Source organism: Ammospiza nelsoni, chromosome Z (assembly GCF_027579445.1).
Source record: "Ammospiza nelsoni isolate bAmmNel1 chromosome Z, bAmmNel1.pri, whole genome shotgun sequence".
In the NCBI taxonomy this organism is placed as follows: Eukaryota; Metazoa; Chordata; class Aves; order Passeriformes; family Passerellidae; genus Ammospiza; species Ammospiza nelsoni.
Window position 1 is genome coordinate 35,962,097 of NC_080669.1, and position 27,409 is coordinate 35,989,505.

The 27,409-nt window shown below is 38.8% G+C and overlaps 1 protein-coding gene across 2 annotated transcripts in view; it reads left to right on the top strand.

Annotated features, from left to right (window-relative positions):
* The window catches only part of MLLT3 (MLLT3 super elongation complex subunit), a 120,036-nt gene that overhangs the window by 33,881 nt on the left and 58,746 nt on the right, over nt 1-27,409 (top strand). For both annotated transcript variants that reach the window (XM_059492926.1, XM_059492927.1), the window contains exon 3: nt 24,028-24,110. In XM_059492926.1, coding sequence (XP_059348909.1) covers nt 24,028-24,110 — 83 coding nt within the window. The remainder of the gene's footprint in view (nt 1-24,027; nt 24,111-27,409) is intronic.

Genomic DNA, 27,409 nt, shown 5'->3' on the forward strand with positions numbered 1-27,409 from the left:
GGACCCTCTGCTTGCTTACCATTCCAAGAACTGTTGGTCGCTCATGTTCCTCATTGTAGAAGCAGCTGGTCATGAATCATTAGTAGAAAGTACCTTGTCATACAAGGAGGGAGGAGGGTCTGTGTTATGGTATAAAAAGCAAGGAGAGAAGAAACAGCCCAGTAAGATGAAATATTAAATCTCTGGGAGGGTTGATTGTTTCCCAGAACCTCTGCTCAGTAGGGTAAGCTGTCTTTTTTTTTTCCTAAATTTCAAGTTTTACATAGTCACATTTGTGATTTGGGAACAACCATTGAAATTTGCCTTTTAGTCAGAACTGAGAATCAGATGGAAGTGTATAATCACCCTTTGCTATATGCTGTAGATTAAGCAATGTTTGCATAAAGACATGAAAACAGTTTCTATTTTTTTTAATATTCAAGATTAAAATGGGCTGTAGAAGGCACAGTGTTCCTGGTTTACCCTTTTGTCTTGAACTGAGAGATGTTGTTATATTTTGCCAGAAAATCTGTGTCATTAGAACATTTTGTTTGTGTGTGAGAATTAGCTAAGTAGTTAAAATTGTAAATATAGCCAGTTCCAAAGTAGATGAGTTTCACCTTATTCTTTAGTTAACTTCTGATTTATGCTTAGTGACTTTATGTAGAATATGTCTCATGATGCTGTGAACTAGAGTGTATTATGAACTCCCTTCAAAATCTTGTCAATGAGGACAATTTGGGAATAAAGTGTCATGCCACAGAGATGTAGAAACAATAGAGCTTTAAATAAATTCAAATTGCAAAAGTATCGGTGAGACCAGTTAAATCACTATCACCAATTACTGTGATGCTCCTCTGAGTGCATGCAGTCGTACAGTTTTCTGCTGAGACTGCCTGCCAGATACCTGCCCTTCCCTTGAGGGTGTGTAGTTCTCCGAGCACTTGACCCGCTGATTGCAGTGGTGGGGTGGGAGGAGTGGAGTATGTGCATGTGCTGTCTTGTCCATCGTGTCAACAACCACCAGGAGACTGTGTTAAACTCTTGTAGTGCCCCCATTTGATTCTGTTTTACAGCAACTGTGAGAAATTACTAATTCTGAGACTGCACAGTTATATTTAGCAGCTTCTTGTGGTTGTAAATGAGCCAGAAGAAGCATTAAGTCAGCCATATGCATATTCTTTTGACATAAAATAGCTTATACAACAAATAGTGAAATACTAACTAGAAGAAAAATAGAAAATGTCACACAGATACAAGACTGGCAGATTAACATCTCATCCTCTCGCCTGTGCACTGCCATTTGTATACATGAGCAAATCAAAGTGCCATTATTATAGGTATTTCCGTTTCTGATCTTTTTTGTGTTTGCTTTAGAGGAACAAGGAAATTTATTTGACCTGAGCTAGTTGTACAATTGGCAGGGGGTAAGTTCCTGCATTCTTTCTTTTAATTTATTGTGTGTGGAAGATGAGATGCTCTTCTTCGTTTACAGACCTTGTGGAGAGAAATTGTTGTGTCAGACAAGTTACTTTTGACTAAACACAAAAGTGCTTAATTTGACTGCCAGTGTTTTGTAGAAAGGTAAGATGTAATCTACATTCTGTAAGATGTAATCACTCATTCACATGAAGGTGAATGAGTGAAAAACATTCTGGGCTTGTGACAGATATACGATAAATGATTTTCAAATTTTCTACCAGTTTCTGATTTTGATAGTTCTAGTCAGCTAGAAGGTGACATGGAGTAAAATCATAACTGAATTAGCTTGGACTTCATGTCATTGGAAACTAAATGTTGAAATTTCATGGCAGCTTTTTCTTTTCACATAAGCTCATTGAATTGGCACCCATGCCTTCCTGTGTTTTTGTAGCATTACTTGGACTTCACAGAGACATTTTGGGGCTTCCATAGGCTGTCACTGTGCAAATAATATGATTCAATATCAATCTGACCTAACTTCTTACCGTCCGTGTATCCTCTCCAGAGCGACCTTCAATTTGGTCGCTGATTACCATCAGTATCAATGAGTACCTGGTGGTTTGTTACTGTTTTGGTTGCACTGTTCTGTCTTGGAAAGCATTTATTTCAGAGCTATATTACAGTGTCCAGTGTCAAAATCTGTGGGTAAAGGTTCAGAGAATCAGCTCATGGTCTTAGGGAAAAGTGTTCAAGATTTGAGCAGATGTAATGAGTGAACATCTCCCATATATGTGCATTCTATTGCACCTAGAGAATACCAGCTGTGATTTTAATATACTCATAGGGGCAAGGTTGATAGGTGGTGAGGTAGAGAGGTGAGAAAAAGGAATGTTCTCCATCAGCATTAGTCATCAAGTGGGGACTATAACTTAAGTAATGTTTTGCATTTTTGTTAACCTGTGAGAGGATGTGCAAGGTGCAAATGATGGCCCTGAGAGGCTACCTTCTGCAGTCTTCCCTAGAAAAGGAAAATGTGTTTCTTTTGATGCATCTAAGGATAGTTGTCACTAGACCTTTGTAAAAGAGGCAAAGACTACATTGCATGGCAAGCATGCCTTTTAAAGGTGGAAGAAAAATTTGAAACCTGTGGCTCCATGCTTTTGGGTGGGTGAAACCAAGTCAGTGAATTTTTTTCTTTCCATTGCTTTTATATGTAAAGTTTAAACTAGCACAATCATGAAACTTTAGCAGTGGGGAACGAAGACACATGGACCTCCTTGCTTACTTCTGAAGACACATGGACCTCCTTGCTTACTTCTGAAGAAGATTGTTTACTGTAACAAACCAAACCCTTTTATGTTCTAAACTTAACTCAAACAAGCATGCATTGGCTACCTGCCACTGCAGTGTCTCTGCTGCTGCTGCTGTGTCCTTTTCCCGTCAGCTCTCTGACCATGTGGTGTCCATGTGCCTCCCCAAACAATCACTGCTTCCAAACAGTCACGCACGAGGCAAGAACACGGCAGCCCCACAACCTGCTCTGGCCACACAACCTGCTTTTTAGCTGGCTGTTAGCCGAACCTTTCCCAGAGCGCTTTCTGTTGAACATGAGTGAGCAGGATTTCTTGTCTCCCAGGTGAAACACTATCCAGCTTTGTATCCATGTAGCACTCTGGCAATATGCTATTCGTCGCCTTTAAGATGTATGGTAGAGAGAACTTAGACTCCACAGACGTGAGGATGCAGACGCCTTATTTCTCTCTGCAGACATTAGCGCATGCAGGCATGACTGCAAAAAATGAGGAAGCATTAAAAACCAAATTTGTACATCAATTTTATTTTGAGGCTTGAAATGAGCTACTGAAAGTTGTGGATATTTATGAAAGTAAATGAGGGAAAGAAGAATCAGGGATATTTTAACAGGTTTGTGTTTGACAAGTGAGCCAGCAGTGAATTCACAGTAATAATATTCATGGTGCATGAGAATTAGCCAAACCAAAGAACTGGAATTATGTAAGTGCATCTGTAGGATGGAAAGTGAGGAGAAAATGGCTTCATTTTTTTTACCAGACTTTACTGCAGGCTGGACCTGAGGGGACCTTGGCCTTACTGTTTTGTACTGTAGCTTGTGTAATCTCTCTAGCAATGCTGATGTCTTAATTGAAAACCAGATAATTTCTCAAAGCATGTTATGATTTCCTAAATGATGAATGTTGCAGTAATCCTAGCTGATAGGATTACTCCTTTCCCAAAGGAGATGTTTTTCTCTTGTGAGTGTTTTTTGCTTGTAGTATCACAACTCAATAGTCCTATTTTAAGCACTTTGTAACATGGGCTATTACAAGCATTTATCCTGACCCACTTACTGTCTTTCACTTTGGCTAGAAAACATGGATATTGATGGCCAAATGTAAAACTTCTCACTAGTCTGATTTGCCCTTGTGATGAATCATTCTCTAGTTCACATGCATTAACCCCCTTAAAGTATAAAACACTGACAATAATACTTATGCAAATTGCACTGAATAACTTTGAAGAAAAAAAAAGGCTTCTTGAATGTGATTTCATAAAATAAAGGAATTAATATAAAGCTATTAATCAAAATAACTTTAATTTTGTCATATTAGTTATCTTCTTATACATCCTGATTAAAATTTGCTTCCCAATGTTTTTCCACTGACATGTCTTTACAACCTGTTAGTAAGAACCAATGTAAAGTGGAGTCAGTATGACTTTATCCTGTGCAAATACAATTCACCCCAACAAGAAGAACTATGAAAAATACAGTTTCTCCCTTGAAAATCTTGATCTACTGTTAATGGCAGGCAAGAATTGCAGTTTCTTTGGTTTTAGTGAAGTTTAAACAATTGCAGTAGCCTTATGCTTCTGTAGTGAGCTGAATCCCAGTTTTTTAATGGAAGGTTTCATAGGAAAGGATGTAATTGAAATGTAGTCACCATTGCTTAGGATTCTGGTTTCCCCTTCAAGAATTTTATCAGGAGCTGGAAAGTTTCTTTACTTTTAGGAAATTATATTTAACCATATAAAAATATTTGAGCAAATAGTTTTTTAGAAGAGCAGTGTACCAGTGTAAGACTTGTAAAGAAGTCCTACTTAGAAACTAAATTGTCTCTAGTTGATCCAGTGTTAAAATGAACCAGGAAATCTATTAGTAATCTCTAGTGCTGTCACACTCTAGAGAAAGGTAAGTGGTCCCTATGAAATAACCTGTGTGAAAGCATACCAGTGTGTATAATGTACCTAGCTCTCTGAGGATGACCTCATTTTATTGATGCTAACTGTCTGGTAGTAACTTCAGGTCTTGAGCTGCAGTTCACTCACATGCTGTATTTGCAGTGGTCCACCTCTTGAAGTCAATGCTTCATTGTCTTTCATTTATTGTTTTAGAAACAAGGCAAACTGTTGTTATTCTGAGAACCAGTACTCTAAACATTTTGTTATTATTTTTAAAGGACTCCCTCTTAGATGCTTTGATTATTTTTTGAAAGCAACCCCACTGTTATAACGGTTTGTTGTCTTTTAGTTGATAGTCCTAAACTGTACTTTGTCATTTATGCTTAACAGTACTAAGACTGACAAAACGTACACTTGCAGTTGTGTGATATATCCCCAAGTGTTAGCTCAGAATTTGAAACGCTCCATTGAAAGGAGTGGTAGAAAATGTCAGGTAATTGCTGCCTAGAGGGCATGTTATTTTCAGAGCAGGTTAGGGGCAGAAAGATCTGTTTGGTTTTGTTGATTTATTTTGTGCCTTTTGTGAATGTTGAGTAAGAGGACAGGTTCAGGTTCAACTTTGTCAAATTTAGCAAAATGGAAAGTTTTTATGAGTAAAGCCATGTGTTGTTAGTCAGCAGTCACCAGTGTCTGTTCATTATTCTGCCACTGATTTTGTAGATGACATAAAACAAAGTGTTTCCCATCCCCTTGCCCCTACCCAAATCTTCTAAAAGTTCTTACCAGTAACACTAGTTTCCTTGGTCAAACACTTATATGTAAACTAAGTTAGTACTCAATTTGTCTTAAAGTGATTGAAAATTCTTCAGTGTCTACAGTATTGTAGAGTTAAGATACTGTGTTAAAGAAAATAAAAAACGCTGAAAATATTAAAAAGTTCGATGAAGCACCATATTTTTATTGGGGGAGGAAGTAGTTCCATGGAGTTTCCCTAATGAAGGTTCTTAATTTCTTTTGAGTAATAACTTGGCATTTCAAGTTTCTCGTAGCTTGACTTGGAATGCTAGTCGTGTTACTGATGACAAAACTGAATGATAATCTTCTTAAAATATCAGAGGTACTTGTAATTGCTGTCGCCTAAGTTCAAGTTCCAGGGGGTTAAATGTATTCTCAATACTTAATTTACTCCAACTCCCTGACTTAACCATGGAAAAATGTATAGGTGCCAAGGAGACTCTCACAAGTTGAATAAGCTACTAGCCTCTGGGAATTTCATCCTGATACAGATGGTACATATTAGGGGCTCTTGTGGGAAAACTGTGTTTTATAGAACGTGATGGGGAAATAAGCCAGTGTAATTCACAAGATGATCAGAATACAAATGCTTTGTTGAAGGAATTTTTACTGTAAGCAAAGAGCAGACAGGCAGGCAGTCAAATTCAGTGAGAACTGAATAATTAAAACTTATGTTATAATATAAGCAATGCATAAGTGAATCTTAACCAGCATGGCTGGCAATAAGAAATGTGTAATCTATACTGCTTTTGTTAAGGAACCAGGGCTCTTTTATCACTTTTACATATCCCTCTGAAAGCAATAAGAGTCTTGAGGATTTTAACTCTTTCCATATTTTATGAAAATTACTACCTTGCGGAAACGAGGACAGACCCAAACTAGTGCCACCAGGGTAGGAGAGGCAGGACAGGGGTTGATACTGGTGTTTTCCACTGTCCCTCTTCCTGACCCATCAACCCCTCAGCCTAGATACTCATCAACACTTACTAAGTCCTCAGAAATGGGGGAGTTTTATCCTTCCCCTGCAAACTAAAAAACACCCTGTAGAGAAGCCTTGGGAGCAAGTGAAGATGCCCAAGGCACACAGGCCACACCCCATACAAAGTAAGGGCTGTTCTGAGAACTGATTTTCTGTCTTAGTCAAACCTGCCAACTTTTTGTGAGGCGTTTAAGCTTTAATAGTATGTGTTCTTTTGTTTTTTCTGTTGTCACCATTTTGTAGCCGCTGTCTCACAAGGTGATGAGGGAAACAGTATTACAGGTCAGTTACCTTGTGTGAAACTTTCAACACTAAGACTGTAGCTTTTTCATTTTTCTATAACTTCTGAAAAATCATGTTGCTTTCTTCTAATGTTGCATTTTCTTAGCATGGGCCCTAGCAGATTTAGGAAAGGATGAACAGACTGCTTTCCCTCTAGTCATTTTACTGACCCCCTCTGAGGCAGAAGAGTAAATGTTGAATCCCATTCTTCTGAATTTCTGCTCTTGTGATGATGAGCAGGAATGGGAAACAAAAGCACACACAGTTTGTCGATCTTCCTTTGCTTTCTGATGAAGCCTGGTAATGTTTGCTAGGAGTAAGAAGATAAATGAACTCTTTTTATTGAGAATATCAGCTTGAACATGTCACATGTTCAAAATATGTCAATATTAACAACATTTAGTGGGAAGTGAACAAAGCAAGAACTTCAAAAGGTAAGAATGATCACAGTCAAAGAATGAGAGTTCGGAGGTAGAAAGAATTGTTGATAACTCCGTATCCTCATGTTTCTTCTGAGTGAATAACTAATTAGAAGCATTTTATTCAAAGTTAATTTGGTAACTGATTCCCAGTCATAACCCTTAATCTGGATTATTTCCCAATTGTTTGTGTATCAAACAATAACCAGCTCCACCATTTAAAAAAATATATATTCTCATTTAAAAGTGTGGGGGAAAAAGATCCTTCTTTGTGCCTGCTGGAAGCAGACAATAGGAAATGAATGAGCTGTCCTAGTCAGAGCATTAAAGTAAATAAATCCAAAAGATTTGTTTAGAAATACTTAATAAGCAACTCTTGTCTCATTTACTTGCTAAAAGAAATTGTTTCCAGGGGAGGAAGTGGGATATTAGAGAAGCTTTCATGCTATGCTCCCAAAGAACACTGTTTCTAGTCACTACCTTTGTTCTGGGACAGGCAATCAGCATGAAGCTATTCCTTACCCCTTAAACTCCTTGCTCCAAGCTGAGGGACTAAGAATGTTGAAAACAATATGTAGTTATAAGACAGTTACTTCAGGCATTTTGGGGGAACTTGGCAAGAACATATGAGAGACAAACAGTCTTTTTTTAATCTCCAGTTGAGGATGTTAATGTGGATTTAGTTTCCTTAGAGGAGTTGGATGGATAGACTTGCAGTCCAGGCATCACATTGCCTATACAATTATGTGTGCTTTCAAAGGCTAAAATATATAGGCAGCTGCCAAATGTTCAGTGTAAGAATATGGTTGTCTGAGCACCTAGGACAGGCGTAGCTGTATATTTTTTCAGGGTTGTTAATTCAGGAAACAGCAGTAGCAGATGTATGGATTCTTGTACGTACCTATCCACTTTTCTGAGTGGATAGTTGTTTGGGGGGTGACAAAAGAGCAGAAATAAACAAAAAAAAGTGCTCAATGCAAGTCAATATACTAATGTAATGCCAGATTTTTTTTTATTTTTTAGTTCCATGGAACTTACTCATTTAATTAATGGTGTTGAAGCCCTGCTCCAAAGTCTCTGCCAAATGCTTAGGTCACTGGCAGATGAACCTTGGTGGTTTCCCTGTAAATTCTCTACTATAAAAGCAGTCAGGGTAAAAATGTGAAAATTGTATGGTTCAATAGTTATGATGTTTACATTAAAATGGAGATTGATGACCTTAACTTTGTAAACATTTATTGTAGAAAATACATAGACTTAAGCTTGAACACTTTCACAAGCTGTGCCTTGTAGGTTCACAGGAAATTCTGTGTGTGTTAGCTTCCAGCATGATAACTGAGGCTAGGTAACAAGAATCTGCTTATGGTAGCCCCATGTAAGACACTGAAAAAATGTAACTCTATCCCAGCCAGAACCAGTACAGAAGTGCTATACACCTCTTGCCTAGAGGATTTTAAGTTATCCTATGAAGGACAACACTTGTTTACTGCCACTATATGCTCAAATCTTTGAGTCTGTTCTGCCATGTCGTAAGTCTAAAGTGCAGTGTGTTTAGTGCCACAGACTGCTGCTTTTGCAGGATTGCTGCTGTGAAGCATCTTATTTTAAGATGGGACTGAAATTAGATGCTGAAGCTGGTAACATGCCACTTTCAGAAAGTGACAAAATTCCAGTGGCATTTTCTTTACCATATTGTAGCACTTTCCTATGTTTCCTCTAGCTACTGTATGTATTTGTATGAGCTTTACTGTTGTCTCTTAAAGTAATTACAGGTTTGAAACACTCAGGTGCTGTGTGTTCATGTACAGATATGACAGCAAATAGAGATTAAGTGGATTAGGTGGTTTAAAGGTTGGGCAGTTCCAAGAAAATATTTACGAGCACATATTGTTCAGTGTCCTCTTTGGGTAACTGATGTCTTCCAAAGTCATAATTTGTCCTTATTAGAGAGTAGTGCTGTGAGAATCTTTTGATGAGAGTTCAGACTAAAAATTGAGGTGAATGATTCTCATCTGTTTGTGAAAGGTTATGTCTGGGGCTGTCTTAAACAGTTTATTTTTCTATGTCTGTTGAGGCTGTGACAGTGGCATTTGTAATTACTAACATGATTATGCACCCTATTTTTGTTACTTGAGTGAAGTGTGTCACAGATTTAATTTAGCTCTCCTCAGTGGTGTTGCAATTTATGCTTTTTAGTACTTCCTTCGAGGTTGCTCAGCTTTTTGGATTTTTATGCTCTAATCTTTTAAAGGATGAGGGTAAGTTAACATCTCCTGAGTATTACAGCAACTCTGTTACCCAGAGTAATTATGTTACACCAGAAAAGGGCAGATACATATTTAACTGAAATAGCCAGTCATCCAGTTTACTGAGATAACCTACTTATGAACATAAAGAAGACTAAGTGTTAAGTGACTGTTACCTAAAATGGAATTACAATTTAAATTTAAATGCAGGTCTTTAAAAATTCTTTTTATATGGTCTCTCTACATTGTTTACCATTTGTTACTATCTTATTAAATGTAAAAATTTATGTTAAATTAGCTGGTTGTCTTCATTATGTTCATGTGGAACATATCATAATTCTCTTTTATCAAGGGTTTTTTCTCAGTAGGATACATGTCTTACATTCAGTCATTTTAAATAGCACTCATATTGAAAAATACCTTGTTAAGAATGATGGAAGTCAAAACAGTCTGCCTGTTCAATAAATAAAATTAAGATTGCTGGTGTGAGTGTTGTGTATTCACTCTGTTCCACTAAGATTTTTTTCCTGCAATATATTATGTTTATGTGCTACTTCTCCAGTATACCCTGATATTTTGTGTGGTTCTAAAGTCTTCAAGTAGGAGCTGGTTATACTGTCTTGACCACGCATTCAACTTTTAGCCTTGTTTAAAATGGACTTTACTGTGGATTTTTTATTACTGGGCAGTTCTCTCCTGTTGTGTACCAACTGCTTGTGAAGTGGCCATTCCTACTATTGCTTACTCTTGTTCTCAGTGCCTTAAGTACTTCAGCTTCCTCTGTCTGTGGGAAAGCTTAAGAAAGTCTGTTTGTGATTGCTTGTGAAGGAAGAATAGCTCAATGTTAATTTCAGTCTGTCTTTATTTTTGGTCTTAACTGAAGCAAATTGTAAGGAAAAGATGCTGTTGATTTGTCCTTTCCCCAAAATCTACCCTCAAGCAGATGGTGATTTGATCCTTTGTGCTGTCCTCGGAGGCATGTAAACAACTGAGGAAAATGAAGAATGTTCCATTGCTGCTACTATGTGGACCATTATACAGCTTAATTGTTTTTTGTCATGCTTTCTTTTGTGTACGTAAGTAAATATTCTTCCTAAAGTAACTTTGGGACATTTTGAAAGATAGTGGTGAAATATTCTAAAAATAGTTTCATTTACTATGTATGTTTTCAATACCTGTCCTTTGATTACTTCTCTTAGCTTAATCCTACTTTTACTTATATTAGCAAGGTTTGGCTTAGAGGACTCTTAAAGCAAATAATTATTAAATAGCAGAGATCTACATATCTCTCATCTCAAGACCTGCAGCAAGCCTGTTTAGGCATTTCTAGGTGTGACTGATTTATTCCATCTCCTGTAGCATTTCCTGTAATATCAGTCTGTCTAAAATGGCATGGCAAACAGCCATGGAAGCATTTTTAGTTTCTGAAGCACATGGCTGAAGTTCTGCTGCTGACAGTAGTCAGTTCCTGAAGATGGATATGCAAGTTGTGCTGGAACAAAAGCCATTTCACTCTGCTCCACTCAAGGTTCTCTGCACCTTTCAGATGTGGGGCTCTTACTGACGTGTTACTGGCTTCACTTCAGGTTTTTGTACTGAAGTGCACCAGAGTCTACAGTCTCAAATTTTTTTTTTCTTTGTAGTATGTTGGATTCTGCTTGTGGGAAGGTTCTTCAGTGCTCATTCAGCATGAGGCTGTGCATGGGCATTTTTCTGGCATTTTCTTAAGTAATCTTCTTACTTAAGAAAAAGTTTTTTTTTTTTGTTGTGGTGTTCAGTTTCTCAGATAACAAACTATTCAGAGATAGCCCTTACTGGTGGCAGGGAAGCACATGGGGAACACAAGTACATCTAGGTGGTGTGGAGTAAGGAGGTGATCCTGAGTGTTGTTTTCAGGCTGAGCGGGAGGCTGCTGATTGCTGCGGCTGCAGGGGGGAGATGTGTGATGACCACATCACAAAAGGGGTTCAGCCTCACTTGCTATGAGGTCTGCTTTAGAGGACAAGTATTAGGGTGCATGTAGGTTTATATAAGATAGAGAGTGCTCCCTTAAATGTATGGGTAGGGGAGAGCAGCACCTGCAAGGAGGAACCCTTTCTGGTGCCTGTACACCCCAAGCCAGAGCTTGCAGCTTGAGGTGCTACTTGTCCAGCTTCTGCACCAAGTGAGACTTTGCTGCTGTCTATTAAATCTTCTTCCACTTGCTTTGAGTAAGGACGTGTGTTTTTTAGCCACAAGTTGTACTTTCTTTACCCTTTACTAACTGTGCTTATGGGTTGCTGTCCTTGGGTCTAGGTGTTTGCTGTCTGCATTCCCTTTGAAATCTCCAGAAGTGTCCAAAGGCTCCTGTGTTACCTACCTGCAGGGGAAACCATGGTAAATGGCAGCAGAATATCATGTCACATGAGGAAAAAAAAGGAGGCATTTTTTCTGTTAGGCTGTCTAGGTTTGGAGCTCTAGTTTGAAACGCAGTTTTAAAGAAAGTCGAAGACAGATGCACCAAAAATGTGACAGACTTGTGACTGATGTCTGTTGAGTTTTGTGCTTACCTTTCTGAAATTAAATTACTAGGATCATCATGAATTTAAAAACTAACATTGCCTATGTTTGATATATCATGGTATTTTTAAAACACTTGGCTGGTGGAAGGCCTTAGGCTTCTGGACACATACAGAAAAATGAAGCCTGCTTAGAGTTTTGCTCCGATTAGGGAAAGAAAGATGCATAGCTTTTCTTTTTGTTTCTTAACTGAACAATAAATTGCGTGCACACTGTGCTTAGGGGTGTTCTTTTCTCAAATCTGTGAATATCAGCCTGGGAAGAAAATCTAAAATGGATGTATTCACACAGTTTCCTAGGGCAACTGCTAGTGAAAAAAAACCAAAAAAGAATCACTATCTTAGGTGACAATGTAAGATGTAACCAAAAATATGTATTCTATTACCACTTCTGTAATATGTTAAAACCTGGTGGGGCAGGGTTGTCTCGTCCATGGCTCATCCATGATAACTCCCTTCAGGGGCTATCTCTGTGAATGGGCCATCAAGGTCTTGTGAGATGCTGTGCCCAGGGGAAGGAACCAAGCATTCCTACCTGGATATCATCTGAGGTTTGGAACACCACAAACAGCCACTGGATTCCACTGAATTCCCAGAGGACAGGAGCTCCATAGCCACCACTGGACCTTCAGAGGAAGATCAGACCCTTCTACAGGACCCACTGCTTTAACCACCATGATCACTTCAACAGGATTGCAGCCACCATTTAATCAGACTGCTGCCAACACCCTGACCAACAGGGTGTCAGGTTGCATCCTGACTCTGTCAGGTTAAGAGAGTGGTTTTTGCATTTATTTTATGTTTTCCTATACAATTGCAGTTCTAACTTGGAATCTCTCACTGTTTTGCTTTCCAGCTTGTACAACTGATGCCTTGGAGTGGGTATCTAAAACAGAAGCTAGACAAGATTAAGAGAATAAAAGTGGGTATTTATTAAAGGCCTTTAACAGGTACACCTTGGACAGTCAGAAGCCTCCAAGAGGGGCTACACCCAAGATGGATAATCGTCACAAGTTTTCATGCAGTTATAAGTTTGGGCCATTTAGATATCAGGTTTAATCCTCCAATTACAGCTTCAGGTAATGAAGTAATGTACCCCTGCTTTGCTGGGGGTAAAACAAAAACAAATAACAAAACCAGTTACCCAAAAAACCAAAAGAAACCATCAAATAAAAAATAAGAAAGATAAGGAACCTCCAGAATTAAATATGCCAATTTTAAAAACCTTTCTTGTGCAGTTAACTATTGTCAATCAGCCCATCTACTATGGGAAATAATACTTTGGATAAATTTTCTCCCAGCAAGAAAATTTGCTTTTATATAAAAAAAGTTAAGACTTCTTTGGAAGCACATGGTATGCTAGTATAAAATGCTGATTCATTTTGACTAATTCAATGTCCACTAGACAATATCTACTCTAATTCCTGAAAGCATAATAAATTAATGTGAAATGGAGGATGTATTTTAGGTTGAAATTGTTGTACATGCATAAGTTTTTCAGGTTTGAATTACTTTTCTTCACTCAAGGTGAATCATTACATTCCCCTTATCAAAATTGAAGAAAAGTGCAGTTTTCTGTTCCTCTGCAGTCTTTTTTGTGTTTAAGCTTACTTGTTTTCTGTATGTCTGACTGGTGGTATGCACTCCAATTTTTATTCAAGATGTTTATACTGAACTATTTCTACTCTGTTTTTCAAGCTCTTATTTAATCAATACAATACATGGAGAAAATATGTTCCAGAGGCACACCAAAGCAAGATAAATCCATTGTGTAAAAAAGTTTAATGTTTGCATTGAATTATTCTTTACAAAGTCAAAACTTAGCTTTTCCAGTGATTTTAGAAGAATTTTTGGTGTGATAATGTTAGCAGTTTGCCTATGTAGATGTCATCAGGAAGCTTTTTTTTTTTTTTCAAGATGTGCATAACTAAAATAGTTACGACCCTTAAAAGTGTTCCTTAACAATTATAATGAAAGCTATTTCCTTATTACTGAATACTTGCAACTCAACAGTGAAATTGGAAAGATGTCATGGACTGGAAAATTGAAAACTACACCGTACTGTACAGCTAGGGATTACAAAAGAAATTGTTTATTCTGTACCATATAAATGGATAAAACCTTGCTTAATATTTCCATCAATAGCTTTCCAATTAATGTTGTGGCATTTAAAAAAAAATGCCACAATTTGTAAATGCAATTTGGTCCACTTTTTTTTCTATTCGTTTCAAAAGAGCAGACTTGAAGTATTGCATGATGTATGGCTCTTATGTGTAAGAAAACACTTAGCTACAGTTTTTGCCTAAGAAAGCTATGATCTCTTAAAATTCAGGTTGATCACTTTAATGTTTTACAGATTTCCATCAGATTATTACTGCAAATGCAATTTAATTAACATAGCCATTTTAAAGGTAAATATTTTAAAAAGCTATTTGTTCACTTCATGCTGGAATTGGCCAACAGCAAAACCAATTATTCAGGGTTAGACCATGTGCCACTTTGAAGATTTTCTGCCTTTATGGTCCAATCTGTATTTCTTTTCCTTCCATTTCTTTTTATGTACAAAGGAGAGTTTGTCAGCTGTGTAGAATGTAGCACTCAGAGCTTGTGAAGAAATGTGTCAGTTGCTATCTTTTTTTGTGAATTAATGTATTGTACCTTTCAGTGTGTGTGTGTATATATATAAAAATATTTATCTTTCATTGTATCTGAAATGCTTGTACGTCAGCTCATGCAGTGTGAGAAGTAAACAGGACGAACTGGAAGCCTTGGTTAGCGCCCGGGGAAGCCAGGAGGGCAAACCCCATCCCGGGGGGCAGCAGACACAGCATCACCAGCTGGGATTGGGATCATCCTGCTGGATTCAGCCCTGCTGCCCTCACCCTGAGTCCTGTGTGCAGGGCTGGGCCCCACACTCTGAGAAGGGTGGGAAGGTCCCTGAATGTGTCCAGAGGAGGGGAAAGAAAGCTGGTGAAAGGGCTGGAAGGAATATCCTGTGAGGAGCATCTGAGCACTCTGGGTTTGTCTGGCTTGGAGGAGAGGAGGCTGAGGGGTGACCTTACTGCCCTGAACAGCTGCCTGAGGAGGGGATGTGGAGAGGGAAGGGCTGATCTCTTCTACCTGGGACCCAGTGATGGGATTTGTGTGCTTGGTTCAAAGCTGTGCCAGGGCAGGTTGAAACTGGACGTTCGGAAGCATTTGTTTTTAATATCAGGGCACTCAAATATGCTGGAGCAGGCTTCCTAGAAAGGTGGTCAATGTCCCAAGCTGTCAGTGTTTAAGAGATATTTGGACAATGTCTTTAACAACATACTTGAACTATGTCTTGAAGTCACCACTAAGCAGTGTCATCACTGTTCAGGCAATTGGACTAGATGATTATTGTAGCTCCCTTCCAAATGAAATAGTTTATTCTATTCTGCCTCTCTTAAGGAGAAGAATAAAACTATAGGCGTGCTACAGTGGTCAGAACCAGCTTTGCAATTTTAAGTATTTCTGGTTGAAGAAATTTGTGGTTTTATATGCCAGTTCTTTGTCCTCACATGGTTGTTTTCTCCCCTCAAAATTCCTATCAGCTTAATAGTATAATTGTTGTGATAAATTATGTGCATGCCAGTGTATACAACCTTTGCATCACCTGTATGCAAACACAGTGCTTAAATTCAGTTTATGCCTGAAGCATACATTTACATCATATTAATTATGAACATGTTTGCACACAAACTACAAGTCTTTCTCTTTCAGGGTATATTTGATTGCAGAGCTTTGTATTGTTCTGTTACACAAGTAATGCTAGGTGGCAGGCAGAAAAAACAGGCAGATTAATGTAAACACTCTGTTTTGCATAATTACTCTAGCCTTAGCAATACCCTTTGATAGTTTAATCTCATGACATATTAATACATCTGAAGTGTTTTGCTCAAGTTAACAGACTTTTTTGTATTTTTCGACTAACGGTATGAATGTGTTTGAAAGAGATTTTTTGTTTCATGTTCTTAGTCCCACTCTCCAATCGCTAAAATAATTTTGGGAGGTAGATTATAGCGTTCATGTGATCTTATGTATACCTACTCTGAACAGCTTCAGGAAGGTAATGAGGTAGATAATACAGGCAATTTTTTTTTTCAGTATATTACATCTGAAGGACAAAGAACTATCTGAAATTTAGCAAAACAAATTGAAGGGTTCTGCACTTGTGGAGGAATAACTGTAGGCACCAGCATAGGCTGGGAGCTGATCTGCTGGGAAGCAGCTCTGAGGAGAAGGGCCTGGGGTTCCTGGTGGACAGCAAGCTGTCTGTGAGCCAGCAGTGTGTCCTGGTGGCCAGGAAGGGCAATGGTGTCCTGGGGTGCATTGGGAAGAGCAGTGCCAGCAGGTCAGGGAGGTGATCCTGCCCCTCTACTCAGCCCTGGTGAGGCACAACTGGAGTGCTGTGTCCAGTTCTGGCTCCTCAGGACCAGAGAGACACAGCTGCTGGAGCTGGTCCAGAGAGGTTGTGGAGTCTCTCTCACTGGAAATACTCAAGAACTGGACACAATCCTCTGCCTTGTGTTCTAGGCTGTCCCAGCCTGAGAGGGGAGGTTGGACCAGACATTCACTTGTGGTCCCTTCCAGCCTTACTCGTTACTCATTCTGCAATGAGTCAACTGAAATAATCATGAAGGATGGAGGTGTGATGGAAAAAAAAAGTTTTGGCTTGCTTGTAAAACTTCTTTTACCCCAAAATTTTGACACAGTTATGGCACCACTGCTATACAGACTAACTTTGTTGGCTTTGAAATGCTTATTCCCAGTTGGATCCTTGCATAGCATAATACAATTAAAATAGAGAATGAGATTTATGTCATATATTTATATATGATTTGTGTTAAGTATCTGTGTGGAGGTTAAGAAAAAATATTCTCTGTGCAAAGTCTTTAATGGGAAGAAGTATATAATTAATAACCAAGAAAGAAATTACTTAAAATCTTGCAACTGTGGGACATGTTTTTCTGCGTGAAATAGAAAATCCCATGGGCTGTAGATTCTATACAAATATGAGAATGTACTAGTGGACAATTACTGGAAATTTTTATTACTCTTAAAATGCTAATGATATCTACAGGGCAAATTGGCATTAATTGTCTGAATTTGTAATGTTATACCTAATGTGTTTTCCATCAAAGATAATTGTTTGGTTTATTATGCTATCCAGGCAGCCTTAGCTGCAGTTCAGTTGTTCAAGGGTTTTCCTTTTGCTTTAGTGTCATGCTCATCTAAGAAAAGCTTCTAGACCAGGTGCCTTCTGCAAGTCCCCTACTCCACTGACGCCTGAGACGTATGTAAATGTTTTAACAGTAATTCTTGAAAAATTGTAAAAACTGTACCGAAAAAATAAAATTGTCTTGAAAAGATAACATCTAGACATAAAGCAGGAAATGTACGAATAACTCAGTTTAAAAGTACTAATTTTTATTCTTTTCTGATCTCTTCTGCATTCCTGTCTTGTTCAGAGGAAACATGAGGGAGCAGACAGAAAGGATGGCAGGCATAAACTGTGTGTGATCCTAGATGTTTCCAGTAACTTCTGAATGTCTCCCTAAGGACTTTTGCTTGTGTGTGCAGTGCAGAATACAGCTGACAACTTTATGTCCTTTGGTCAAGAGGAGGGGGCTTCTGCACCATCTGATGTGTAATGAACTTCAGAACTTTGCAGCTGTCTGAGATCTTTCTAATATTAGGAAAATGGTGGTTCTGCTGGAAGTCCTGGAGGGGTAATGTTGTGGTTTGTCCCCAGCTGGCATCTAAGCACCACACAACAGCCTATTCATTTCCCCGCAGTGGGATGAGACAATTAACAAGATAAAAGTGAGAAACTTGTGGGTTGAGATGAAGACAGTTAAATAGGTAAAGCAAAAGCAGTGCATGCAAGCAGAGCAAAACAAGGAATTTATTCACGACTTCCTTCATGGGCAGGCAAGCGTTCAGCCATTCTCAGGAAAGCACAGCTCCATCACATGTAACAGTGGCTTGCAAATGAGTGGTTTTGGTTGCTTAAAAAATCCCTGTCTAAGGTATTAGCAAAAGCAGGTTTAATATAAATTTGTGATTAGCAAAGTTCAATGGCAAGGTTCACTCTTTTACTTATTATGTGGATGAAATACACAAAGTCAAATGAGAATCAGCTTAGAATAAGTCACACAGAGACCAGAGATGGAAAAGAGTAAGCATGTAAAACAGTGAGACCCTTCTGCTGAGTCACCAGGTTCAGAGACAAGCCCCTCACTTTCTACATTCCTGATGGACCCGAGGTGTGACTGAGTCCAAACTCAGCCACAGATTTGGAGACTTCCCTGTCTTCCTTCCTTGTGTGTTAGATTGCTCTCAGTCAATGAAGAAGCTACTTTATGGTCAGGGAGTAGACAGTGTGTACAGAAAGTATCATTCCAAAATTTAATTAGGGTTCACCTTATTTGAGGGGTTTTAAGCTCTATCTTGCTATCCTATCCAGTTGGTAGAAGTGGTGGGGATCTGGTCACTCTCTATGTGAGGAAAGCAATGTAATATATCTGTAAATGCAGTGCTGAGAGCCCAATCTTAGAACTTTTAGTGCCTTTGCTGTTTTTTCTTGGGGTTTTATCTTTCTCATGAAGTACATGCCAGCAAAAGGTGTGAAGCAAATGGACTATCCTTATTCCTAGTCTTGGATGTACCATTTAAACCACACTCATTTTAGTAGTTTTTTCCAGTTTCTGTTTGAACCTGCCTAGAATTTTTTTTTATATTAATGGCTGAGGTGTGCCTGAAGATAGAAGATAACAGAGCCATTCTCTTCTAGGCTGTTTTGGTACTTTTTTTTAAGAATCCATGTACTGGATTCCAGTTGGCAAGGTGAGCTGCAGAATAGCAGAGTTGAAGAGTTTTAAAAAATCACAGCTGAATATTTAAAGCTGAGTTATTGTTGTAGGAGGGATTTGGTACCACAATCTGCCTTCCTCTGGAAATGAATGCCACCCCTTGGTTTTGAGACTTTTAAGGAAGATGGTGTTGAACAGATGAAATAATGGGTCAGAGTGTGACCAGTATGAGCAAATAATGAGCAAATATCTATGAAATACTCATACAAAAATCCTTATTGTTAAATCAGTTATCTTTAAGAAGGCATCACTTCTTACAAGCACCCACTTGGAGTATCCTGCAGGTTGCCTAAAATATGTGTAAATTCTTGCAGACTTTATTCTGCATCATCCTGATGTTGCATTGAAATCTGCTTGAAGGGACCTTCTGCCTTTACTTGTTCATTCTGACTGTATTTTTAATAAAGAAAAAATCTATTAATAATGATGTCTTCAACAGTGTTAAACTGGCAAGTGAATTGCATGTTAAAGCTTTTAAGAAAGATGGCTTTAACTAGAATTTTGTTATTATTATGTTGAAAGGCTTCAATGTAGTCACTGTTAGTAAAATGTGGCATTGTGGCTTGATTGCACCTGTTCCTTCAGTGTCAGTTCATGTCTGATGCAACACATGGGAATGCATTTGGGAAAGAAAAAGTAGTGCTTCACTTGTGGAATAAAGAAATAAATCGTGTGAGATAAAGGATTTAAGCAATTTATGTGAGCTGTAGAGAAAGTGTATTCTGATGGAACAAGGGACAGGTAATCATCAATGCTTTTCTGACTTTATATGATCTTGGGTGACTCATTCTGCAGGCATTATCAAAATAATTCAGTTATAGAATGCACTGGATGAGAACTGAGCACTCTCATTTCTTTCTTACATATAGAATGAGTGTCACAGATTCATGCAATAGCCTGATTTGCAAAGGTCCCTTTCTGCAGCAGTCCTCTCCAGTGCCTTATTCCCCAGTCTCTGCATATCCAGGGTTGCCTCATCCCAGTTGCAGAATCTGGCACTTGTCTTTGTTAAACTTCATACAGTTGGTGATTGCCCAGCCCTCTGATTTGTCAAGGTCTCTCTGCAGGGCCTCTTGATAGTATGGTTAGGCAATGTAATGTAAACAGATCATTACTGAGAAGAAATCCTTATTAATAAAACTAGTAGTAGTAGTGATAATGTTGCTGTTACTGATGCTCATTGATACCTTGCAGTTGCTGGAAGGTAGGTTTTGTTTGAGGAGCATTTCCATAACTTCTCAGCATCTATGAATTACTGGAACCTGTTTGTAAAAGAAGGCAGCTCAAAATGAACGCATCAGCATAACCAGTATGTTTCTGACTATTCCTGTTCATGAAGTGTTTGTAATGCAGCTGGCCTTACAGCTGAGTGCCTGAGTAGTCCTCTCTCACAGTATACTGTAGATGAGCTCCTGAAGTGTGTGCAGTACTAGAATTCATCCCCTGTGCAGTTGTACATGTGCACATGTGTATGGTTTTTCAGCGTTAAGGCAAACCATCATTCCACCTTCTTCCTATCCTAGGACCTGGCTTTTACACCTTCCTTTATTCCCTCTATCTTTTTACAACTTGACTAGTCAGGTTTCACCTGTGTTCAAGCTCCTGTGCAGCATTTCACAATAGATTTAGTCATAGTTAGAGACCTGTTTGATCTAATTTCCATTCAGTGGCCTTAAACATACCAAGTGTTACTGGGATGTTCACCCCACAGTACAATGAAACGTGGTGAACATAAGGGACAGACTTCAGCATTATGATTATGTTGCATGAGCTCCTATTTTTATTTCAAAATTGCACCTAAAATAGTTTTAATTGATCTATCTGTTTAGCAAATGTATTTGCAAATACATTAGGACTAAAATTTTTGTTTGTGGGAGATGAGATTTTCATGACAAACGTACAATAACAGGTCAGTACCATGAACTCACAGAATATTCTAAGCTGGAAAGGACCCACAAGGATCATTGATAAGTGGCCTGTACAGGGATTGAATGCATGATGTTGGTGTTATTCCCACCATGCTCTGATCAGCTGAGCTAAGCTCCTTATTTTGCCTTACACAGGCAGCAAACCCCCCACATTTTATTCTGTGGTCAGTGAATGTAAAGAAATATGTATAATTTCCTTGTCTTCTCCTGGAACTACAACACTTGTGACAGGAAACACTTATAATTGTTCTGTTATTCTGTATGCTGTTGCCTGCTTCTTCCTGCATCTCACCCATGTTCCCTGAAACTGCCTTATCAGACACCAGTTTTTAGCTGAGTCTCTGGGAACCTTCAGGGCTTTAATTGTTGTAGGGACTGCCTTGAGTTTGGACAACCTAGACAAAAGATACAGCAGAGAGGGAGAAAATTTGGTTCATACAAGCTTTTTCCTTAGGAAAAATAAATCTGACCACAATAATTAAGTCTTAGTGGTAAATGGTATTCAAGACACTTGGTCTGGTACTTGAAATGGATTTTTAGGTGCCACTTTAAAGGAAAGGAGCAGTCAGAGGTAAAATGCCTCTGTCCCTCTGGATCAGGAGGAAGATTTTTGTAATAAGGTAGTGATTTCTGCTTACGTACCTCATCTAGCACAGTCACTTTTTTCCTAGCAAGTTTTGGGGAATCTGTTCCTTTTTCAAAATCACTTGTTCCTATTTTCTGTTGTTGGTTGAGTTTGTTGGTCTACATTTGCCATTTCCATTTGTTTCTCTTTACCTTTTTCACTACAATTTTGGGATTTTTCTCCCTCTTCTCCTCTCCTGAGCGATTTTATTTTTTTTTGTTTTTCTTACTTCCTTTTCTACAGTTTACTGAACTCTTGCAACTTCTCTTTTCTGTGGTCAGCATACCTTGTTAGGATGATTTCCTGTTGGCTTGGCTAAACCACATGGCACTGCAGCCCTGGCTACTCCTTCTGACAGTTCAATAAGACAAAAAGGGCTTAGCCCAGGGAATGCTGTTTCAGAGTGCACAGAAATGCCATTTCTGTCAGTATGTTCTGTCAGTGGTGGCTCCCGCAAAAAATGCAAGAAAAATGTAATAGCTGCAGTCTGCACGTACACAATAGCACTGAGCTTTGCTCAGTCACTTCTGTTTCTCTTCGGGAAGGTTTCATTCACAAGACTAGAATTTTCCTTGTGTTAAAATCCCATCTTTCAGTTTGGGAAGATAACAAAGGTACTTTCCAGGTGATTGTTCTGCAGCCCATTATCCAGGCTTTGTCAAAACTGGGAGCTGTTTCAGAGTCTTTGAAGGGCCAGGAGACTTTGCTAAGGTACTATTCAGCAAGGCAAACAGCTGTGTAAATCTGCAGGAAGAGCTTAATGAGGGAGGCAATGAAAAATGTTTATGCTAATGAGGTTTTCTGCACCAGTTAAATGCTCAGGAAGAAATCGATGTGATGTTTGTGACATCACAAATATGTAGCCTGAAATCACTGTTTCTAAAGCTGCTGCATTTCTATCTGATTTGTGTAATCTTTCCCCATTTTTGTCTAAGTGGATTTCAATCTTCTGTGTGTGACCATTCAAAAAATATTGTGAAGGCTTTCTCCTCAAGTTGAGGAGGAGCAGGAACGCTCCTTTATCGTTGACTGAGAAATTGCCAGTTCATATTACTGTAACTTCTGTGCTTAACTAGGACTATAATATTTGTATTTTTCAAATGCTGCCAAGTCATCTTAGAAGATGTGCCAATATTAAGGGAAATACTACTTCTGGGAGGTTCTTCCAGTTTCCAGCTGAAGACCTTGGTCTGAAACAATCTCTTAGATTTGACCAATCATCATAACTCTTTTTCTTCAAAACCTTTCAAATCCCACTTTACGAACTATAGCTCCTCTCTTTTGTTGTTTTTTTTTTTTTTTTTTCCCTGCCAGGAGAAACAAATTAACTTCTGTATCTTCAAGAGAACTGTGTTGCAGAACCATCTGAACAGAGATTGTTCTTGTTCTTCTTCCCTCTTCCCTTTTTGTTAACTTCATGTAGTAAATGAGGTAGACTGGAGTTGGTGAGCAAGGACTTGTGATCCCCCTAACCCTTGAGGGGTTTGGTGCTAACAAACAAGGAGAATGGCAAGGTAGTAGTAGAAAATTCCACTGTGTTTGTTTGCTTGGGGATTAGCCAAGCTTGCATGTCCTCAGAAAGCTGCAGTACTAATTGTACTATTGGGAACATAAGAGTGTTTATGTTCCTGGGTGTGTCTGATGGGCCTTGTCATGTTTTCAGGGTGATAAAGGATTTTAAGTGCCTATCTGTGGTGCTTTGCTAAAAAGAATAATTTTGGTAATCAGGCTCTGTACAGTTAATTGTAATACATTCTTTTTGTAAACTACCAGGCAATTCTGAAAGGAGTATATGTTTGAGCAAGTTGTGATTCATCTGACAGTTTGAATTTTTTTCCAGTCAGCTAGGTTCACAGAGCTAGAGGAGATGCTTTTGATGAAGTCAGCCTTTTGTGTTATAAAACTGCATCATTCTACCAGCTTACAATGGAGAAACCTTCAGTGAGATGGTAGTGCCATAGACATGATTTTTCATACATAGCATGTCATACATGCAGCATTTGGAAGCATCTGAGTTGAACTCAGTTATATGCATGGTTTCTCAAGCTTAGCCTCCCTTTGTGCTAATATGTTACATAGACTTGAGTTCTGAGACTCAAGATGATGATACTGCCATGCAGTCAAACAGGAGAAGGCAGAGATGACTTCTGTTCCAAGTTTTGTAACAATCTACTTTTTGTCACTGACTGGAGCTGACAGCTAGTGCCACTTTCTTCAGAGATCTGCTATTCAGTACCATGGGGACTCAAAGTAGCTAAAATCCAAACGAATTATAGCTAAAATAAAAAGAATTAAATTGAGAAATTGGAGAAAAAGTTTGTATTATGGCTAATAATATGCACAGTATTGTTATAGAAGTCTGAATCCTGTAAGGAAAATCTGGATATTATTTAAACATAATACCATAGTTAACCTTCCTCATGTTCTTCACTATATGATGCAGTGCTGTGTTATGTCCCCCTATTCCCAATAATAAAGTTTTCAAATTTAAGATAGATTTCCTATCCATAAAGTGGAGGTTTTATGCAGGTGAGAAAAATTTTCCTGCAAAATTCAGGTTGCGTTGTGCACAGATCCATCCTATTGCATGTGTGCAGTTTTTTAACAGTGCTATGTAGAACTATTATCACAGATTTACTCATGTAGTTTGCTTATGAATTTCAGATTTTTTTATGTTAAATACTGTTTTTTTCTCTGTTTCAGTGTGCAAGGACCCACCCTACAAAGTTGAAGAATCTGGATATGCTGGTTTCATTTTACCAATTGAGGTTTACTTCAAAAACAAGGTATGGAATCTCGTGTTTTCATAAGAAAAAAATCATGTTGAAATGAGGGTATTTTTTAAGTTTTGAACTTCAGTTTGTAAACTTGCTTAAGAATTATATTTAAAGCTATCTTTATCAATGCTGTTCCTCAACCCAATATTACTGCAGCATGTAAAATTGCATAATGGTATTTCACAGAGTCATAGAATGGGTCAGGTTGGAAGGGACCGCATGGGGTCATCTGGTTCAACATCTCTGCTCAGACAGGGTCTTCCCAGAGGAGATGGCACAGGATTATGTCCAGACAGTTCTTGAATATTCCTAATGAGGGAGACTCTACGACCTCTCTGGGCAATCTGTTCCAGTGCTTGATTACTGCACGTTAAAGAATCTCTTCCTCATGTTCAGGTGGAACTTCCTGTGCATCAGTTTGTGCCTATTGACTCTTGTACTATTGCTTGGCATGACCAAAAAGAGCCTGGATCCATCATCTGACACCCTCCCTTTGGATACTTGTTAACAGTGAGGTCCCTCACAGTCATCTCTTCTCAAGGCTGAGCAGACCCAATTCTCTCAGCCTTTCCATCTAAAAGAGGTTCCCTCATAATTTTTGTCACCCTGTGCTGGACCTTCTCCATGTGTCTTTTGTCCTGAGGAGCCAGAACTGGACACAGCACTCCAGTTGTGTCACCAGGGCTGAGTAGAGGGGCAGGATCACCTCCCTGACCTGCTGCCACTGCTCTTCCCAATGCACCCCAGGACACCATTGCCCTTCCTGGCCACCAGGACACACTGCTGGCTCACGGACAGCTTGCTGTCCACCAGGAACCCCAGGCCCTTCTCCTCAGAGCTGCTTCCCAGCAGATCAGCTCCCAGCCTGTGCTGGTGCCCGGGGTTCTTCCTCCCCAGGTGCAGGACCCTGCATTTGCCTTTGCTGAATTTCGGGCAGTTCTTCTGTGCCCCTCTCTCCACCCTCTGAAGGGCAGCAAGGCCCTCTGGGGTATCGGCCGCTGCTCCCAGCTCTGTGTCATCAGTGAACCCTCTGAGGGGGCACCTGCCCCTTCACCCAAGGCACTGATGGGGAAGTTAAATAATATTGCATCCAATATAGACTACTGGTGGACAGTATTTAGTAGATAACTCTTTGAAATTAAAATTGCCTTTCTGAAAAAGAGAGGTATAATATAATTATTGAGAAGAATTACTAGCCCTGCTAAAGAGTGGACAGACTTAAACTAATGCTTAAAGAGCCACTTAAACTTGAGGAAATGACACCAGTCTTGATTATGTTGATTATACAATGAAGGAATTGTTCTATTTTAGTATTACATTGTACCATTTAGTACTACAAATCTTTATAATTGGTTCAGGTTTTGATCTTTCAAAACAGTCTTTTTTTTAGTCTTGCATCCTTTGTCTGTTAAAAACCATTATTTTAGACTGATGTGAGTACTCATTATATTCAATGTTACTGGGCTCAAGCCAAATCTAGTGCCATTCTGCAAAACTTATGCTATTGTGACACCTCACATCCTAAGTAATTGCTGCACTTATTGTGAGTCTCTCACATAGCAAATACAGAGGTTTTCTTTAAATGTACATTATAGGGTCTGCATTACTAATAACTAGCACAGCTAAAAAGAACTGGATCTGTGTGAAATTAAAGAGCAAAATCTTGCAAAGTTTAATGCACACTACCTTAATATACAAAGTTATTGAGGTTCCCTTTATATGTTGTGTGCCTTGGAGCTGTTATGGTACTTAACATGATTCAAAGATACCTGTGAGTTTATTTTATATTATCAAGATGCAGTTTGAAATTACTATTTTAATCAAGTCAAAATTATATCTTTATTGTGTTGAATGCTTTGTAAAAGACTAAAAGAGAAAGCAAATATAAATGCATTGGAAAAGACTTTTTCTGAAACCCTGATCACCTAAAATTTCTTTTGGGGTTAGCTATGTGTGCCTTTAAGTGTGTATTCCAGTATTGTTTTATCTTTCACAGAAAGCCCTGTTAAGGTGTGAGGTGTGGGTAATTCTGTTCAGGCACTTTGGAAGTTCTAGGTTTTGAATAGGTAATTCTGACATGTTCCCTGTATCAATCTGTAAGAGCAGGTCTTGTTTTATCATGTTTGTTGTTAGAAATGAAACAGAACTGGCTCAGTGAGTTGATCAGACTTTTTTTTGTGCCTTTTAGCCCTTTTTCTATTAGGGAAACTTTTTTGATTCATTCAGAAAATCTAACGAAAATCAGCCCAGTCTCTTCATCCCACAGACAAAATAGAAGAGAGTGAGTCAATCATTGAGCATCTCTACAGAAAGCTTCCTGCCCAATATTTCTCTTTTTGTTTTCCACTAGACTTGTGGCTGCTTTTTCTGACTATGGAGACAGCAAGTCTCTGGTGTTCCCCAGCAGAAGTTGTGGCTTAGACTGAGATCAAGAGGGCAGCAGTGATTACAGCTTGCCTTACCCTCAAGCAACATGTGGAATTAGGAAGTTTGCAAACATCCCTTGTTGGTCTCATGTAATACAACAAGCAACAGTTGGACTGTGAGTCAGTTAGTCTGTCACACAGCTGCAGCAGCATGCACTTCCCTGGACTATGCAATGCAAAGAAAGAGTGGCACAAAAATTGAGCAGGCAAATTACTACTTTCTCCAGGCTCAGCTGTTCTTCCCCCATAAGCAGTTCACAGGTACTCCAATACAGAAAAGGAAGACATAGATAGAACGAGGAAGAAGAGATATACCGTCATCATTTATTAAAGGTAGACAGCTGCTGAATTTCTGATTCAGAAAATACGCTCATGGATAGAGAAAGGAGGGGTACAGGAAAGTACCTGGGCCACAGAGGATCCTGTTCCCAGGACTAAACAGAAATTGGTGGAAAATTTAATATATGTTTCGCTGTTATAGAAAAATATTCCAAGCTTTAAAGAGTTACAGAAATTACAACCAAGCCCTCCTCCCAAATTCAGCAACAGCAGGCTATGGTTGTTAGTCATTGAAACAAAGTCCTTAAAAATGCTTTTAGGTCAAAGACTCCTACTCTGGAAAATGCAGTTCATATGAGATAAGGCTCATAAACTGCAGTACATTCTATCTCCCCCATTTTGAAATAATGGCAGCGCTGTAGTACTGATGATCATTTGTGTAGTAAGTCTGCTTTTTATTCACTGGTTATGTTCACCTGACTTTCCAGAAAATTGTTTGAAGACTACCGTTCATGAATTATTACAACTTGGCTTTTATGGCAAAGCTGCTGGTACCAATGTGTTGCCTATAGCAACATTGCTGTTTTCTGAGCAGATCAGGGA